Raw genomic sequence first — 19029 nt, forward strand, 5'->3', positions numbered from 1 at the left:
GATGCCAAATGCTTCTTACGTGACCCCGAGGCACCCTGCTGTTCACCCCAGGCCAGACGTGAGGTAGTTTTTACTAATTGTCTGTGGCAGGCTTTTCAGAGCTGAAGGCCAGACTCCCAATTATAAGCAGCAGCCTACAAAGTGACTTCTCCAGGCAGGTCTGTGACTGGCCCTGCAAAACAGCTCACTGAGTGCTCATAGGCCCTCATCTGGTGAGGGACACGTCTGTGGCTCAGTCCATGGTCACAGCAAAGCCAGCACTGAATGGTGCCTTTTTCCCATGAAGGTGCCAGTGGCATACTCCAGGTCACAGAGTGTCTGAGCGGGGGAAGCTTGGAGAACAGCTAACTTAAAGATGGAAAACTTGAGGTTCAAAGAAGGCAAGTGACATACTCAAAGTTATTAGTGGCAGAGCCAGAAATGGAGCCTGTTTCTTTGGACTCTGGCTTCATTTTTTCCCACTAAAGTCTGTTTTTCTTCTTGATATGCTCTTGTCCTTTCAAGAGGTTGAATGATGCAGCCAGCCTTTGAGAGTGCTCATTGAAATGGGGCCATTCTTTTAGGCTGCTACCGTTCTCCATCCAGTCTTTCCTGAGGCAAAGGATTCACCTTGAAATACTAGAGCTTCAGCTGTGTTGAAGTCAGATTTGGGCTCTAGAAGACTGCAGGTACTGAGGGAGGGTCCTAAAAACAGAAATGTGATATTCGAGAATTCCGGGTTCATGAGGATGGCAGAGTCAAGAATGGCTCAGCATTGCTGGTGTTGACATCAAAAGTCTTGAGTCCATCTTCCAGTTCTGCCTCTAACTTTTTGTAGGTAACCCTGGATGAATCATTACACCTCCCTGATCCTTAGTTTTCTCATGTGTAAAATAAGGGGCAAATAATATTTTCTTAACAGTTTCCTTGGAAAGGTGGGATATTATGATGCCAGATGAAATGGCTTTCTCCATTCTGGCTTGCCTTTGGGTTCAATCTTGGTGTTTTAGGGGTGGAGAATTTAGAATTCCCTGGCCTGGTTCAATGATACACGATGTTCTGCTCGATACCAGGTGTTAAAAGAATTTCATGACTCATTGTATCCAAGATGCTTTGTATGAATCTAGAGGACGATGACCATGAAGAGTCATAGAATGTCAGGGATCACCTGGTACTGCTCCTTCACTTCTGAGGTACGAAACCCTAGCCCCAGAGAGGTGAGGTTACCTACCAAAGCTTGCAATTAGGAAAAGACAACAGCGGGACCAAGACCCGGGCCCATGACTCCCAGCTCAGTGCCTCCTCCCCTTCTAGACACCGCAACATGGCTGCCTGGGATGGAATCCACTGCAGTGCCGTCTTCTTTGGCCCACCTACTATTTTAGCAAAATGGGGGTTTGGCCTCCAGTTTGCCACAGCTCCACCATTCCCCATCTTCTCTGAGGCTTCTGCAGCCATGGCCCTTGGGTGTGCTCCTGGTTAAGCCTAACTGAGATGATGGGGATCAGCAGAGTGTGGATAGGTTGGCCTTTCCCGTTTCAGCTCCTCACGAATTCTTTGCGTTCTTTCTTAGACTTAAAGCCCTGCTAAGTGAAGTCTTCCTAACCAGTCCCCATCCCTTTACTCACAGACAACTACATGCAGGAATTTCCTCCTTCTCTGGGAACTCGTAGCAGCTGTGATGGCCAGGGACCTTTCCTATTACCACAACGTCCTTTGTTCATTTTAAAGTGGGGTCAGTAGACAGGCTTGGGGGAGGTAGCAGTCACTAAGACTTGAACGCATTGCTCTTTGGAAGAACTTGTTGCTCTGTCCTATGGTCATTTGGTATTTGTCTGATCTCCACCTCCTCTGAAACACAGTGAGTGCTTGAGGACGAGGTGTCTACTTTCTCACTTTTCCTGGTGCACAGCCAGTGCAAACACCAACCGTGTGGGATGAAAAACCTGGTGGGAAGGGTGCAGAACTGCAGAGAGAAGAGGCAAGAAGGCTCCTGGTGTGACAGAACAGGTTGAACATAGAGGCTGGTTGGTTTGAGAAGCTGTGAGGCTAGGCTTTTCTGACCTTTGACCTTCTGACATTATCTCTTAAAAATCAGTCGAAGCATCATGACCCCCCCCACCCCTTACTCCATTAACAGCCAGAGCACCTGCGGCCCGAGGGCCTGGCATGGGAGACCTTGAGGCAGAGAACTTGAGGGTGAGGTACCTGGCAGGCAGGTGGGCTGGCTTCTCCCCAGGACTTCATTCATCCAGACTCCTTGGGCAGAACACGTATATACATCTGGGAGAGGGAGAAAAGGTTGAAGAAGAAGGAGAACATAGGTGATTTATAGCACATGGAAAATAGATCCGGGTTTTTAACTCCTCTGTTGTGGATCATTGCAAGTCTTCCAAAGAGTCTTTCTGATGCCATTCTCTCTGAGCCAGTCTTGTCTGCAACTTGAAGCATCTTTCTAAACTGGGAATCGTTTCATTTCTGCCCAAAATCACAATAGCTCCCCACTGGCCTCAAAAATAAACAGGATGCTCTTCAGTATGGTGTCCAAGGCTCTGAGCAATCTGACTCCTGCCTGTCGGGGACCCGCCCAGCCCCTGGAAGGCACCTCTCATCATTAGTCACCCAGCTCTCTGTGGCGCCCTTCCCCTGCCCCCACTTCTCCACTTAACAAACTCTTTCATAAACCACACTTGTGCCCACCATCTCATGAGGATTACGCTAGCTCTGTGAGTGCTATCACTATTCCCTTTCTAGAAGGAGGACTTGGAGGCTTTGAGAAATTAGGAGAATTTTCTTAGTGCTAGTCTGTGGTGGAAGCAGAACTGACTGGCCTTCACATCTCCTTGAGGGTTCCTTCTCTGCCAGAGGCTGCATGTCTGTGTGGGTATGGGGATGTCATGCAGCTTAACTCGGGGTGCAGGCCTGAGGCAGGGAGAGGTGAGGCATGTCTCCAAGGGTTTCTCTTCCCAATTCCTCCCAAACCGTGGTCAACAGACTGGCTGATTCAGCCCCCAGCCTAACCCTGAGACCCAGAGCATGTGAGGACGGAGTGCGCTGGTTTAGCATAGAAGGCTCACCTGTGATACTGTGCAGCATCTTGTAGTAGGGCTGCTGGCAGGAGTATCTGATCTCAGATTTGTATGTGGTAAGGTTGTTTCTGGTGGAAAATGTGACCAGACCGTTTTCCAGCTCTGCCGGGGCTCCACAGTCCACAACTGAGAGAGAAGAGAGTGAGACCCCTCAATTACCCCTTCCTCTTCTTCTTGGGGCCATCTGGTGCATGTCTCATATGATGTGCAGCTTGTACACTGCACACAACTCCAGAGCAACATTATAGTCTATGCACATGGTGGCCCTGCATTTGGGGCATCTCCCCTCTATGACCACTGTGTGGTCAACTCACCTGGCCTGGTGTCAATTCCAGGGCAGGGGCAGGTCTGCTGAGATTCAAGCAGATCCCAGTCTTCTCCCCACCAGGGCCCTTTCCTTGACTTCCAGTTCTATTGTGCAATCCTCTTATCCTCTTCTGTCCAAGCATGAAGCCCATGTCTCAGGGAGAAAATTCTGGCTCACATGAACCAAAGAACCTTCAGTTCTTCCAGACCCAACCACATGCTGAGTAAGAGCAATTACTGTGCTCACTTTGGAGCTTGGCATAAAAAAATACAAACAAAAAGAAACCCAGCTCCTGCATGAGTACACAGCCCCACCCTGCTGGCTCTCTGCAGGCACAGAAGGCAGAAAGGGGGTCAGGAGGGCCCAACTTATAGTCTTCACCTACTCATTTTCTCTGGTTGTTGGTGGCTGGACGTTGGGGCTGGCTGTAGGGCAAGACCAAAGATGGCTGCTCCTCAGAGGTGACCTTAGGAGAGCTTGCCAGTCCAGCCAAGTCTTAGGGGAGGTGCCAGTACGAGCCTGCCAGGAGCCAGGTCAGGAGCTGAGGATGCAATTTGTCAATGTCTCTTCAGGGGCCTTTGTTAGAAGATGGTGTTCATTTCTAAGGAAATCCTAATCTTAGTTCAAACAGCCTCTGCCAGAATTGAAGAATCCCAGAGGACTCAGAACTTCGCAGGTGGAAAGGAACCTGAAGTCAGGCAACCTAGAACATCATCTTGATTACAGATGAGCCCAGTGGGGAGACTTGACTGGTCTAAGGTCACATAGTGAGTTACAGTCAGAGAACTAGACATGACCTTAAACTCAGTGTTTCTTTAAGTAAACCAGACTCACGGTTCCTAGGATCTGTTTTCTAGTGAAAACGGCCTGTAATCAATATTAGCTGGGTAATGGTGGACATTAGCTGTCCATCTTCTGATAATTTCAGAGGATCACATTCTAAAGCCAGAGTTTCCCTCCTCCTGAATTTTACCTGGTCACCTCGGGAAACAGAGATAGGGGCAGTTTATCCCTGAGACGCTATTCAGAAATTGTGATTTTTAACTTTAGGACTCCAAATTTATATTTTTGATTGAACAGAGAGTTATCTAACTGAAAATACAGATGATTCTAAGACCCTTCAGGGTGGAGGAGAGGGATGAAGCATGGGAGTAAAAGCAGGTAGGTACCTCCTATCTACAAGGAAGGCAAACGCCAAGAGAACTGGTTAGCGTTGTTTCCTGGCCTCCAATCCCCCTGGACAAATCGCTCCCATTTGTTTTGCTCTCCCAAAGGTAGAGACACCCTTCTGCTCTGAGGAGAAAGCATGTAAGGGTCAGCACTATGATAACAAGAGGCAATAATATTTACTATCTAAAGCTATAAACAATTTTAAAAGAATTTTCCTGCAGAGTCTCTAAGCAGATTTTTCTTCCTGTTTTAGGAAATACCATTGATTAGTGCCTGGATCTTTGTATTACTCTGAGTCCCTTAACTTCGGTCTAGCAATTTATTTTGCCCAAATTATCCTCAAGACCTAATACCTAGTTCTGGGTGGAGGATTCCAGGGTCAGTCGTAGACATGGCTAGGTGGTCAGGCCATTGAGAGCCTGTATGCAGCCAGCACTGGTGCAGAGAGATTGTCTGGACGGAGGGCCTGCTTCTACTTCACTCCAGAGAAGTAACTTTGCCCACTGATGAAGCTGGTTTTACAACCAGACACAGGGGGTGACAGATAGTGGAAAATAGAGGGTCATTTCAGCTTGGGTATAGTGAGTGGGGAAGAGGTGAACCTTTTCCCCAAGTCTACACTGGCAGGCAAAGAGCCATGCGTCTCTGGGACCTAGAGACAGCTTTTCTTTCGGAAGACCCTTTGAGTTCTGCCTGCCACAATCCAAGATGCTAGATCCAGACCCTGCTTCCTCAGTTAGTCCATCTTCTTTGCTTGGGAAAGGGTCTCATCATCTTCTCTAAAGTGTGTCTGGCCACTTCCACACTCTGGGATCAAAACGCTCTTTCCTTCCCCTTTCCTTTGGCCTCCCATTCTCATCAGTCTCTGGGTTGGGTTGTGCCACCCACACCCTGTCTCCACTGTCACTCTTCCTGCCATTTACTTTCCTTCAGACATGTCTTTCTTGACCTGCCACCCTGAGGATACGTTGACACAGTCTTGGGGCTTCCTAGGGAACCACACACAATCAGCTCACCTGGCCCTCAGGTCCCAGGGATGCCCCTGACCTGTCCCACCCCACTTTCTTCTTCGTCTCTCCTGCGGTGCCCTTGCATTCCAGCGTCACACACCCCTCACTGTGCTGTTGCTTTCGCTACACAGGAAACCCCGTGGTTCATGCTCTGGCTGCCCTCCAGGCCTTGATCGAACATCGCTGCTTCTTGAAAGGCTTTTCTCATTCTTCTAATTGGATAGGGCTGCTTCCTCATTTCTCCTTGCATGGCCCTTTATTCACTGCTCTCTGAGGCATGTATCTTAAGTTGCCTGGTATTGCAATTATTTGGATTTATATCATATCTTCTGTCTAAATTACGATCCCCTCACTCACATTGAGTACAAGACCTGTTATACTTTGTGGTCTTAAAAATATTGATTCAACTGATGCTTAACTTTAGTGATTGCCCCATCTCCTCTCTCAAGGGTACCCTTGACCTAGGATGGTGCTGCAGTCTCCGGACCATTCATTGTCCGACTTTGCAGGATTCTGCCTTCATCAAGAGGCCATTCAATCAGCAAATAGACTGAGCAGTCACCATGTAATGCAGGGGTGCTCTGATATGTCTACCCAGATTTTGTTCAGGCTGAAGCAGAGATTTCCACCCTCCACAGCCCTTTAGCATTATTTATGACCCATTGATGTCCCATGGCACCAGAGCTGAGGACTGCTGCTTTCAAGCATGATACCTATCTTTTGAAAAACTTTAATTAGGGAATTTTCAGAAATGCAAAATTTGTAAACCCCAGAGGAAAGATCTTCTGATGATGGAATTTCAGCCCTGTGTTAGGTATAGGTGGAAGAGAAACTCTTGGGCATGAGAATAGGTCTAGGTTTCCTAAAAATCCATGCTATATGAGTTACTGTTAGTTTCACCTACTCATGGTTATTAAGAAAGTAGCAATGGGGACAAATATTAAAATCATAAAGTCACAGGCATTCTGGCCCATTTAAACTTGAAGTGTGGAGTGGAAATCAGGGCCCACTTTGACCTGGTCCACCTAAGACCATGTGAATGTCTCTAGAATGAAAGCCATTTTTCCTTTGAGAAGAGTATAGTCCACATAGAAGTGCTAAAAAAAAAATCCTCCATTATCTTTTCATTATCTTTTCAGCATAATGTTTGTATGATGGGTGAACCCTCAAAAGGAGAGTTGTTATATATGCCGCGGTTTCAACTGCTTAGGCCTGTGTTGCCTTGTTCAGCATCCATTCTAATCCGCGCTGAAATGGGAAATGGAGTGTTGGCAGGATGGGGAGGGATGGAGGAGCTCTGGGACCCAGGGGTCTTGTGAGTGGTCCATTCCTGGATGTCTGCACTGTGTGGGGTCCCGCCATTCACTCTGCCACTTGCTCTGACTCAGGTTCGCTCTCCACATCCATTTCCGTTTCTGCCACCATGATGAAGATCAAAGAGGGGTCAGGAGGTAAAGAGAAAGGAAGCAGAGAGAAGGAGGGAGAGAGAAAAAGAAGAGAAAGAAAAATTAGCAAGCAAAGCAGAAACAGTTTCTGCAGGAAATACAGAAATCACTCCACCAGAATCGATTAAGAATGCATAGTGTAGGTACAGCCAGCGTGAAGGACAGCTTGGGATTGTGGAATGCATACCATTCTGAGAATTTGTACAGTCATAAATCCTGGCTCATGGCAAGGATAACGTTCTGCCTGTGCAGCAAGCTTTGCATTCATCTGGTCCAAACTCTCATTTGGCAGATGGCATCAGAGTGGAGCAGGACTTGTTTGGGGTCACCCAGCAAGGTGGACACAGGGCCAGAACCACAGCCCATAATTCCCACTTCCTGTTTTGGTGCAAGTTTCTTCACTGCACACACACACTTCTGTCTGTTCCCAACCGCTTTCCCCACAGTCCCTGGGGACTCACAACTTCTCAGTCTTTTTGTCTTTTTTGCATCTCCCCTAGGACCCAGCACATGCCTGGGACAAAAGTACTCAATAAATACCTACTCAGTGAACAAGCAGAGAGGCCGGGTGTGTCTGAGTGGGGAGTCTAATAGTCCTGATTCAGGCTATGCTGGGAGAACCAGGTCATATTAGGGAGGAAAAATTCCTCTTTTCTTTAGTACAAAATGACAGCATACCTTTGTATACTAGCATACGTCACATAAAAGAGCACCAGCAGATACATTAGTGCCTTACTCTATCAATACTTCCGTGACAATGAAAAGTGTGTGTTTCATCAGGGACAAAAAATTATTACCAACGTTTCCTACTTTCCAAGAGTATGAATGAGAGAAACCAAACCTCTTCCTATGATGGGGTTGGGTAGGGGAAAGAAACAAGCTTCTACTGAGCTTTTACTTACTCCTGGTGCTCCATGGGTATGATACATACATTAACTCAGTCCACAGAACAATCAAGAATGCAGGAAACTCAGCCAAATGAGTCTCAGTCAAGTGTTCATGCATATTTAACTGGTAGAGTCTGGATTTGAATCTAGAAATTCCTGTCTCCAAAGCAGCACCCTGTCCTCTCTACCCCTCATCCTCTGCCTCGTCCTTCAGACAGCCTCCTTGTCCTGTTCTGCAAAGTGCTTCACACAGAACTTAGTCACAGCACCACACACGAGCCACGTGTAGCAGGAGGTGGCAGATGTGTCTGTTGGCATTTAGTTCTTCGACGCCTGGGCCTTGTCTTTTCCATCTGAATTCCCTGTGGACCTCTGTACAGGCATCCAGTAAATGTCTGTTGAGACTTTTTGTTGCAGCCATAAAGTGCACCCATTTCCCACACTGGGCTGACTCCAGCCTCATCATCATATAGAAAAGAAAATTGAAAACAAGCACTTTCTGCTCCAAAATTATGCCTGGGATTTGCCTCAAGGGAGCCCCACCCTGACAGTGTCCCCTTGGGGGCAGTGGGAGTGGATCTGCCTGCTTACTGGACCCGAGCCATTTAGTAGAAGGGAAGAGGACAACACTCTAAAGTTTATATGAGGTCATGAAATGGGGCTGGGCAGGACCCACCCTAATTCTCAACTCCTCACCTCTCCATTCGAAAATATATCCTCCTTCCCTCCCTCCCTCTTTTCTCTTCCCTTTCTGTCGCCAGGCCTCCTCTCATCACTGTTGCCACAGATAAGTTTTCTAAAATTGTGGTCCTCACAAGTCTTGCATTGAAATCACCTGGTTAGGGGCAGAGGGCGTGGTGGCTGGTGATTTGTATTTTTACAAGCTCACTAGGTGATTTATATGGATTACATTATTTCCGAACCAGTGGGATATATTGTAGAATATTAAAGCTCATCCAAAATCTTTACAGCTGAGGTGAAGGATCTTGTCCCTGGTCACAGCATGGCTTAGGAGCAGAACCAAGGCAAGAACTCTGGGTCCCAAGAACCAGTGCAGAACTGGACCCACTGCTTCACGTAGGTCCACTGTGTTGACCACACAGCCCTTCCTGCACAGCCCCAGCTCATGAGCTGTCCCAGGAGACAGTGGATATAGCTGATGGCCACGTAAAGACTGGCAAGGTCACTGGGCTCTGGGCACCAGTGCCAAAATAGTTTCCTGAATTAGCAATTGCCAGAGCTAGTTTCGAACCTGGAAACAAGCTATTCCTTTAGCAAATTTGGCAACCTGCCTGCAGGCAGAGGTAAAATTAGTATTTAGAAAACAAACTGGGACCCACAAGGTCCTTTTGGAATTCTAACATCTTATTGCTGAAAGAAACATTAATAAACTTTGGTCCAACCCCGATGTGTCTGTGGAATTCCTGCCCTAACCCGCTCAGAGGTACCTGCCAGGTTTTCCCCCTTGTGTGGGCTCTGCTCGGGTCCCACCAGTGCTGGGGAGCTCATGAGCCTTAGAATCAACCGATTGTGTTTTCTTACTTTTACAGGTGGGAATCTTGTTACTCCATGTCCCATCCTTCAGACACTCCATCTGGAACGTGTCCATCTCCACATTATCCTGGGAAGAAACATGAAAGAGGTATGGGAAGGAGGAATGGTGGGGTCTGTGGTTTTTCCCAGTGAAAGGAGCTCGAACAGCAAAGGTGGCTGCCCTCCCCTGAGCTTTCCCAACCGTGCGCCTCCAAGGGCTTGAAGCTAAGGGGAAGACAGATGCTGAATTTGTATCCCCCAACTCCTACTCTGGAGACAGGCCAGGACTGTGTGCAAGAAGGGGTCCGGGAGGCTATCTCTGAAGGGAAACTTGGACCTGTGACTCCTTCAGAGCAGCGGCTCTCAAACCTGAGTGAGCAGCAGCATCCCTGAGCCCCTGAGGGCTTCTGCACAGGTCACTGGGCCCTTCTGAATCAGTGGGTCTGGCCTGGGGACCACAGCTTTGCATTTCTAACAAGTGATGTGCTGATGTCGTGGGGTCCTCGCTTGGATTATCCTTCCCCTGAGAGCAGCAGTCCACTAGCTTGGCTCACATCAGACTCACCTGGGCAACTAAACAGAGAACAGTCACTGGGCCCCCCCTCCAAGAGATTCTGCTTGAATTGATCTCAGGTGGGGTTGAGAGGTGATTTTTTTTTGTTGTTGTTGTTGCTGTTGTTTTTAAGTTAACCATGGGGTTCCTAGTAGAACGACTGTTTCAGAGAGCAAGCAATGTCCACCTGCCACCTTTAAAACCTCTACTTCTATCCCAGGTTCCCCCCAGAAGCCTGACAAACTTTGTTAATGTTGTTTGTACTGGTTATCGGGCTGAATGGATTTAATTTGCTCTGACTTTTGTGTCACTTTTAGAAATGAGAGTCTGGGACACACACTTTGAATTTTTAGAAGACTGGAATCTCTGATGCATTTTGGAGGTTTATGGAGAAGGTAGGAAATACTGTGGTGGGACCAGGACAAGCTCTAGAAGCCCATCTGCCCTGGGAGGCTCTGGAGAATTTCTCTGGCCTGGATGACCTCCCTCCCCCGGCAGGACCCTGTACCTTCAGCACTTTGTAGCCTGTGTCACAGCTGATGAGCGCCTGGTCTTTGAAAAAGTAGTTGGCTTGCAAGGGCTCGATATTCCCATGGACAGGAGGCTGCAGCTTGGGGCACTCATTCCCTGGTGGGGAACAATGAAAGGAGAAGGTGAGAAAACAAAGAAAAGTCTGGTCACGAGAGGCCATTCCCTAGAATGCAAGGCCTGATGAAGGTGGAAAAGCCACACAAAAACCATATTCCCAGGCTATGGGGGCCTGAACCTACCAGGCCCTGAAGAAGGCTTACTTTGGAAACTTGAGCAGGTCACTTTCCAACATGGACCTCTATTTCCTCATTTGTAAAATGAAGTGGTTGGCCAGATGATTTCATCAAAACTCAGAGTTGGAAAAGATATTAAATGTCACTGAGTGCAACTCTTGTTTAATGTTCCCTTTACATCTTCTATAGTAGACCTCAGACTTCTATTTGCATTCCTACAGGGACAGGGAGCTCGATACCTCCCAATCTGTATCTTTCATACTAGACTCCTCTGATTAAAGGAACAGAATTTTCATATTCAACTGAAATTTATACCCTTGTAATTTTTACTCAGTGGGCATAGTTTGCTCTTTTGGGCCACGCACGATGACCTCACTCTTTCTTCCCAAGACCATTCTTCAAAGTGTTAGAGAGACTGTGATTATATGCCCCTGAGCCCTCTCTTCAAAAGGCTAAATTGGATAGGACTCCTCTTTCCTGGACAAACTCTCCTTTGTTAATATCCTCTTCCTGCCTCTCCCCACAAGCAGGCACTAAATGTGATGATGCAGGCAAGGCCAGGATAGTCTCTGAACTGGATTAGTCACACACAGCTGTGGTCTTGTCACTGATGTCTACCCCCTTCTTTCTCGAGTTACTGCAGGCCCATTGGATCAAACACCTCCAGCAGAGTATGGACCAGGACTGGGTGCCTTGAGGTACTGGGGAATGAGGCCTGTGGGCTTTGTCAGTCTGGGGGACACATAGAGGCAAACGGCCATGGTGAAACATTTTGAGCTACAGACTCGCACCCAAATTCCTGCCCCAGACGTGAGGAGGGCTGGCACTGGAGGGGTCCTCCCCACGCCCAACGTATTACAGCGTGAAGGGGTGAAGTTCAGGAAACAGTTTTTTTTTTTTAATCTCCTCATGTGATTCTGAAGTGCAGCCAGTTTTGAAATCTACATCTAGTCCAAACCCACCATCATTGCTGCCCTTGCGCCCATTTTACAGATGGGAAACTGAGTCAGCAAAGAGAATTTGCCTCGGTCCGAAGCTGCTCACTGGCAGAGCTGGGAGTTCTGCCACATCCCGGGAGGGGCCCCAGGCCTGCTCCCCCTCACCACCTGGCCACTGCCCCGTGAGGGCTGAGCATGGGAGCCAAGTGTGACCCAGGAGGGGAGAGGCCGTGTTACCTGTTGCCCTGTACAACATCCTCCAGCCCCGGTTCTCGCCTGAGTTGTCACTGCGGAAAAGGATCTGGACGCTGTGGCTCTGGGTATTGATGGGTTCTGGGGCTTTCTCTCCACAGAAGGGCCCCAGAACTTTTGGACCGGTTTTAATCTGTGAGGGGCAAGACAGAGAAGAAGCAGGGTCACACCTGAGTGGCAGTGGCTGCTGCAGGGATTGTCTCTACACTGCACCCGGGGTTTTCTGGAAGCTTCGATGTGAGCCCATGGTGTTCACTCACATTTTTAGTGGGCATTACCATTCACCAAAGGGTTCCATCTCCACTCTCCCATTTACAATTTACAATGACCCTGGAAGTGGACAAGGCAGGCTGATAATCCTCTGCTCATAGATGAATACATTACGGCTCAGAAAGGGGCAGAGCCCTGTCCAGGTGCACAGGACAGAAAAGGCCTCTGCTCTCAAAGACCCTGCAGCCTAGTCGGGCAGACTAATGGATAATAAACAAAATAATTACAGGCTGTGGTAAGCATTGTAAAAATAATCAGGATGATGTACATATATAATATAAATATATGCTATATGTTTACTATTTATGTGGTAAAATCTATGTAGTTTGTATAATTCATCATTAATATAATAGATAATAACTTTAAATAGGAAGTCAGGGAAGGCCTCTTTGAGGAGGTGACATTGGATTTGAAACATGTAGGATGAGAAGGAGCTTCTCATTGGAAGAGGAGGGAAGAATACTTTCCAGGCAGCGAAAACAACTTATATGAAGGTTGAGGCCAAAGGTGGGAAAGAGCCTGGCAAGTATCAAGAACAGGAAGGATTTGCATTTCCCTAATGATTAGTGATGTTGAGCATCCTTTCACGTGTTTGTTGGCAATCTATACAAACAATAAATGCTGGAGAGGGTGTGGAGAAAAGGGAACCCTCCTGCACTGTTTGTGGGAATGTAAATTGATACAGCCACTATGGAGAACAGTATGGAGGTTCCCTAAAAAACTAAATATAGAACTACCATATGACCCAGCAATCCCACTACTGGGCATATACCCAGATAAAACCATAATTCAAAAAGAGTTATGTACCACAATGTTCATTGCAGCTGTATTTACAATAGCCAGGACATGGAAGCAAACTAAGTGTCCACTGACAGATGAATGGATAAAGAAGATGTGGCACATATATACAATGGAGTATTACTCAGCCATAAAAGAAACGAAATTGAGTTATTTGTAGTGAGGCGGATGGACCAAGAGTCTGTCATACAGAGTGAAGTAAGTCAGAAAGAGAAAAACTGTATGCTAACACATATATATGGAATCTTAAAAAAAAAAATGGTTCTGAAGAACCTAGGGGCAGGACAGGAATAAAGACACAGAATAGAGAATGGACTTGAGGACCCGGGGAGGGGGAAGGGTAAGCTGGGACGAAGTGAGAGAGTGGCATGGACAAATATACACTACCAAATGTAAAACAGATAGCTAGTAGGAAGTAGCCGCATAGCACAGGGAGATCAGCTCAGTGCTTTGTGACCACCTATGGGGGTGGGATAGGGAGGGTGGGAGGGAGACGCAAGAGGGAGGAGGTATGGGGATATATGTGTACGTATAGCTGATTCACTTTGTTATACAGCAGAAACTAACACACCATTGTAAAGCAATTATACCCCAATAAAAATGTTAAAAAAAATTAAAAATAAAAAAATAAATAAAAGAACAGGAAGGAAGCCAGTGGGGCTGGAACAGAGGGAATGCCCCGGCTTGAGGTTGGAAAGGCAGGCAAGGGCCATATTGTGTTGAGGAATTTATGTTCACTCCAAATACAATCTTGATGTAAGCTGGCTTTCATAGAATTTACCTTGGATTCTATGAGAGAGCAGACCGTGTAGAGCAACAGTGGAAGCCAGCAAACCCGCCAGGTAGCTTTGCAGTTGACCGGAAGAGAGCAGGGTTTGCACTCAGATGGAGGCAGTGGGGATGGAGAGAAGGGAAGACGCACTCTGGGCTGGTCCGGATTTCCCAGCTCCCAGGCCCAGTCCTGCCTATGCCTTTAACTCTTTCTCCTTTCACCTCTGAGGACCAGCACTCTTTAACCCTCATTTGATGAATTCTATAATCCTGGGTACATCTTCATCTTGTCAGCCTTACTGTGGCAAGGGGGAAAAGTGAACCCCCAAGAGGTTACGTGCCTGGATAAGGCTAATAGCATAGCTCCCAGGATATGATGTGTGGTAGACAGAGTTCTAAGATGGTCCCCATGACCTTCACCCTGGTGCTACTTCATGATGATGCTATGTTACCTGGCAGAAGGGATTTTGCAGGTGGGCAAAGGGCTAGTTTGGGAACAGGGAAGATCCCTAGACTGGATCCAATTAAGCTGGTAGATGTTATTTTAAATAATTATTTTTAGGAAGAAACCTGCTTGGCCCCCTCTCCTGGAAGAAGGGAGGGCCAAGAATGTCAATTTTCCCAATTCATCCAAGATTTTCCAGCATTCCCAGGGCTTATGCCCACTGTCTTCTTACCTTGATGTAGTCATAGGGGCAGGACACGTCAGGATGGTCCTCAATGTCGAAGATGTCCTCAAACTGCAGGCTGATCATGAAACCCTCCTCCAGCTCAATGGTGTAGACGCATTCGGAGCTCTTAGGGTAAGGGCTGGGGAAGTCGGGGCTGGTGATCACGCCAGTCCTCTGCGTGAAGAGGTTGTCACTGCACTCCACTGTGGGAAACACACCGGAGCAAAGTGGCACACCACACCCATGGCCACAGCAACCCCTTTCTTATCTGCTACTGTACAATTTTCTCAGTGGTCCTGAGAGGCAAGTGGGGAAGGAGTCATTATCCCCATTTTACAGATAGGGAAACTGAAGTTCAGTGGGCGGAAGTGATTTAACCAACGTCACACACCCAGTAATTTGCAGAGTCAATACTCAAAGGCAGTGAGTGTGATAAGCTTTCTTGTCAAATTCTCTGGTCTTCGTGGGGGGCTGGAGGGGTCTGAGATGGAGTGGTCTGGTAGAAAATCTGGTCTTCTTTTGTCCTGCTCTCCCCTCAGCTCAGGACTCCCTGGGGTCTCTGCTCAAAGCCTTCCTTGATCCCTCGTATAACACAGGACCTTCACACGTACCCTCACTCTCTGGCCCTGGTCTTGCTTTTGTTTCTCTTCATGCTGCTGACCACTGCTTGCCAGTATGAAATATATTTGTCAGTGGATTTTCCTGTCTCCACCAGACTGTAAGTTCCCTGAGCTCAGGGATTCTGCTCTGTTCCTCACCACAGCTGCAACCCAGCACCCAGGGTCCTGGATCCTGGCCATGGCTGAGCCCTGCCAAGGCCCTGTTGTTTGCCACTGAACCATTGTCCTTGGGCTGACCCATCCTGGATCTGGCATGACAATTTTCCCTAAGCCTTTGTTTATCCTACTTATTTGTAAATGAGAAAACTGTGGCCAGAAAGGGGGCGTGACTAACCTGAAGTCCCACAGCTATGAGCTGCAGAACAAGGTTTAGAGTGGTTTCTGAATCCCGAAGCTTTCATTTTCTACACCAACCACTTTCATGGGGAGAATATCGCCCTAAGGGGGCCAAAATTGGTTCTTTGGGAGGGGGAGTTGTTACTCTTTTTATGCATAATACACAGATAGACATACAGTGCATAAGCATATATACAGTATGTCTGTGGTATTAAAATTTCATGGGTGAGGCAATTAGGAAGAGAATGTTTAAAAAGGCTCCTGGGGGCAGAAGTGAAAATGAAAAACAGGATTGGGAAACATTGCTCATTCTTAGCCCCTCTGTACTCAGCACATAGTAGATACTCAATAAATACTTACTGAATGAAAACCATGGAAAATACAACCCTCTTTAAGAAAACTCCTGTTATGTGCCTGCTTTGTACTGATGGGTCCTATAGGGTTTTATATGGAATAAGTAGAAGTTTTTGAAGGAGAAAGGAAAAACATTCTTGTTTCCAGCCTTTTCCTCCTCCAATGATCCCTCCTTAAACACAGATCCTTACCCTGAAGTCATATTAATCTACTGGCAATTCCCCAAACATTCCAAATTCTGTCATGCTTCTGAATGTTTGCAGAAGCTGTTCTCTCTGCCTGGAGTGCCCTCCTTTCCTTGTTCTTTCTCCTTCATCAAGGGCACCATCTCTGAGAAGTGCTTGCTCACTTCTCTGTGCAGACTCAGGTCTGATGGTACCATGTCCACACTTCTTTTACAGCACTTACTACATTTTACCATTTTCCTATGTGGCTATTACCTGCCAGCCAGGAGGTCCTCATGGAAAGTGGCCGAGTCCTCCTATTTCCCCACCCCTGCCTCAGCCTGGAGACTGTGGCAGAGAAGGCACACTGATGAGAGGTGAAAGCAAAGGGAGCTCGAAGGAATGGGACACTTTCTTGCCACCTCTGTCTTTGCCTCTCTCTTCCCTTCTTTCCCTTTCACTGAGGTTCTCTCTATCACAGAGGAACTTGAGGGGCCATGAAAGAGCAGGAAAAAAGGACCTGGTGGGTGAAGCCTAGTTCATGGTTCAGGACTGGGAAACCTGGGTTTTCCCTTGACTTGGCCAGTTACTTACAGTAGAAGAGGAAATAGGGACTAAGGAGCAGAAATTCCTGCTGCCCAGGAAGAAAGATGGACTAGAGGCTAGGGCTTCTGAAATGCGGTCCTCTGAGAACCTGAACCCGACATCCAGGCTGGTGGGCATTTCAGCATCTTTATCCCTGTGGTATCTGAGGCACAGCTCTCTGATTTCATTTTAAATCATCCCTACTTCATATCTGTCCTTCCTCTGAGCCTCCCCTAATCTTATCGGAAAATATGGCACATAATGGTGATGCAGAGAATCATCGCTGGGCCCCACCTCGGCAGGTCCTGTTGTCTGTGTGGAGGATGTAGCCGAAGCGGCAGGAGCAGTAGTAGCCGCCGATGTAGTTATGGCAGTAGTGGTCACAGGACAGCTCCTCGTCCTCTCGCTCCATGCACTCGTCCACATCTGCGGGGCAGGTAGAGCCTCTCAGTCAACCAGTTCATGTGTGATGGTGAAGACAACAGCCAGCATTTACGGAGCACTCAGTATGGGCCACTCACTGTGTTGGGAGGTTCCTGCAGTCCCTCATTTAAGCCTCACCAAAGGCCCGTAAGTAGCCACTATCTCCATTTACAAATGAGGAGACTTACCCAAGATCACAGAGAGCCTGGTTCAAACCCAGGCAACCTGACTCCTGGTGGTGCCACTGTTCTCTGACAGTTGTGATAATAGCAAGCAGGACCATTATGATCCCCTTTCTATAGATGATGAAGCTGAGACTTAGAGCCATTAAAGAACTTACTCCGAGTCACACCAAGAGTTAAGTGGTGGAGTCAGCATTCAAATCAAGGTGGGCTGGCTCTAGAATCCGGGCTCTTAACCTCTCCTCCATGCTGCTTCTCTCTTTCTAAGTCCCTATGGGGGTCAAGCCCTATATCCTAGGCATTGGAAATAGAAGGATACAAAGATGTATGTTCTCAACCCAGTTTAAAAATTGGAACATATATTTCTTCCCAAAAGATACAGGAATGGCCACGAAGTACATGAAAAGATGCTCAGCATCACTAGGCACCAGGGAAATGCAAATTAAAACCATAATGAAGTACCACTACATACCCCATGGAATGGTTAAACATTTTTTAATTGATAACATCAAATGTTGGTGAGGATAAGGAGCAGCCAGAACTCTCATACATTGGTGGAGAGATACAAAATGGTGCAAACACTTTGGAAAAAGTTTGACAATTTCTTATAGAACTAAACATACACCTACCCTATGACTCAGCAATTCTGCTCCTAGATATATACCCAGCAGAAGTGAAAACATGTTTGCAAAATGGCTTGTACAAAAAGGTTCATAGAAATTTTATTGAGAGCCAAAAAATGGATAGAACCCAGGTGTCCACCAATAGAAGAATGGATAAATAGATTGCAGTATATTCATACAATGGAAAATTACTCTGCTAGGAAAAGAAACAATTACTGATGCATTGCAACAACATGAATGAATATCAAAAACTTTATGCTGAGTAAAAGAATCCTCACCTCACAAAATATATTCTGTATGTGTTCATTTATATGTAGTTTTAGAAGTGGCAAAGCTAATCTATGGTGGAAAAAAAATCAGGACAGTTGTGGCCTCTAAAGGAGGTGGGAGTGGGTTGCAATTGGGAAGGAGTACAAGGGAACTTTTTGGGTTAATGATAAAGCTCAACATCTTTTTAGGGGTTTGTGTTACACACAAATATAAATTTTTGAAAATTTAAATGTACTTAAGATTTGTGCATTTCATTGAATGTAAATTTTACATTAAAAGAAAAAATGTGAATAGATTAGATAAACAATATGCATGTTATTTAGGAAGAAGAGTACTGATGTCTGCAGTTTATTTTGAAATGCATCAAAAAAGATGAATTAATGGATAGAGGATAGATAGATGGATAGATAGGTGATAGAGTAAATGCAGTAAGACATTACTGGTAGAATCTATGTGGTGAGTATAAGGTGTTCATTTTAAAGAAGAGAGCACAAGGCACTTTTAATCTTGAGAGAGAAAGGGAGACCCAGGGATGAGCCACCCACTTCTCTAACTTACCCACAGCCATGTAGTGGGCCTCAAAGCCTGTGAATCGCTCCTCGTTGGAGAAATCTGAACGGAAAGTGATAGACATGAAGGAGCCAGGGGACAGGACCACTTCCTGGCCAGGGGTCTGTTCTGTGTCTGTGGTCTCCCTGCCACAGAAGGTTGCCAGCACCTGGTCTTCAGTTTCTACCTTTAGGGTCAAAAAGAAAGGGAACAAGATGAGCAGCTTCCCAAGTTAGCTTCTCTGCTGGTCTCCAGGAGAAAAGATGGAGGGGCTGCCCACAAGTAGAACAGGCAGCCTGGGAAAGCCAGAGAAAGGGGTTTAGGGATTCTGGGATTTGAGGAAAGACACATTACAGGTTAAGTCAATGTGGCCGTCCAGCCACTGTTTCACTCATTTTGTTTAGGTCCATCAGAAGTAGCTTGGCATTTGTCATCCCTGTTGACAACAAAATGGCTTATTTGTTAAAAATTGCTCAATGTTAAAAT

General features: G+C 46.7%; 1 protein-coding gene across 7 annotated transcripts in view; it reads right to left on the minus strand.

Annotated features, from left to right (window-relative positions):
- MASP1 (MBL associated serine protease 1) overlaps nt 1-19029 on the minus strand; it is a gene marked incomplete at its 5' end in the record, with an annotated part of 62856 nt that overhangs the window by 19011 nt on the left and 24816 nt on the right. For 6 of the 7 annotated variants that reach the window (XM_081234588.1, XM_081234587.1, XM_081234589.1 and 3 more), the window contains 8 exons: nt 2188-2262; nt 3057-3194; nt 9430-9508; nt 10482-10600; nt 11913-12060; nt 14444-14640; nt 16791-16922; nt 18553-18730. In XM_081234588.1, coding sequence (XP_081090714.1) covers nt 2188-2262; nt 3057-3194; nt 9430-9508; nt 10482-10600; nt 11913-12060; nt 14444-14640; nt 16791-16922; nt 18553-18730 — 1066 coding nt within the window. Of the gene's footprint in view, nt 1-2187; nt 2263-3056; nt 3195-3761; nt 6971-9429; nt 9509-10481; nt 10601-11912; nt 12061-14443; nt 14641-16790; nt 16923-18552; nt 18731-19029 lie in introns of those variants that run through there. The other variant, XM_081234590.1, reaches the window with a different exon arrangement.

This window comes from Mesoplodon bidens, assembly GCF_964165515.1.
Source record: "Mesoplodon bidens genome assembly, chromosome: 5".
Classification (NCBI taxonomy): domain Eukaryota; kingdom Metazoa; phylum Chordata; class Mammalia; order Artiodactyla; family Ziphiidae; genus Mesoplodon; species Mesoplodon bidens.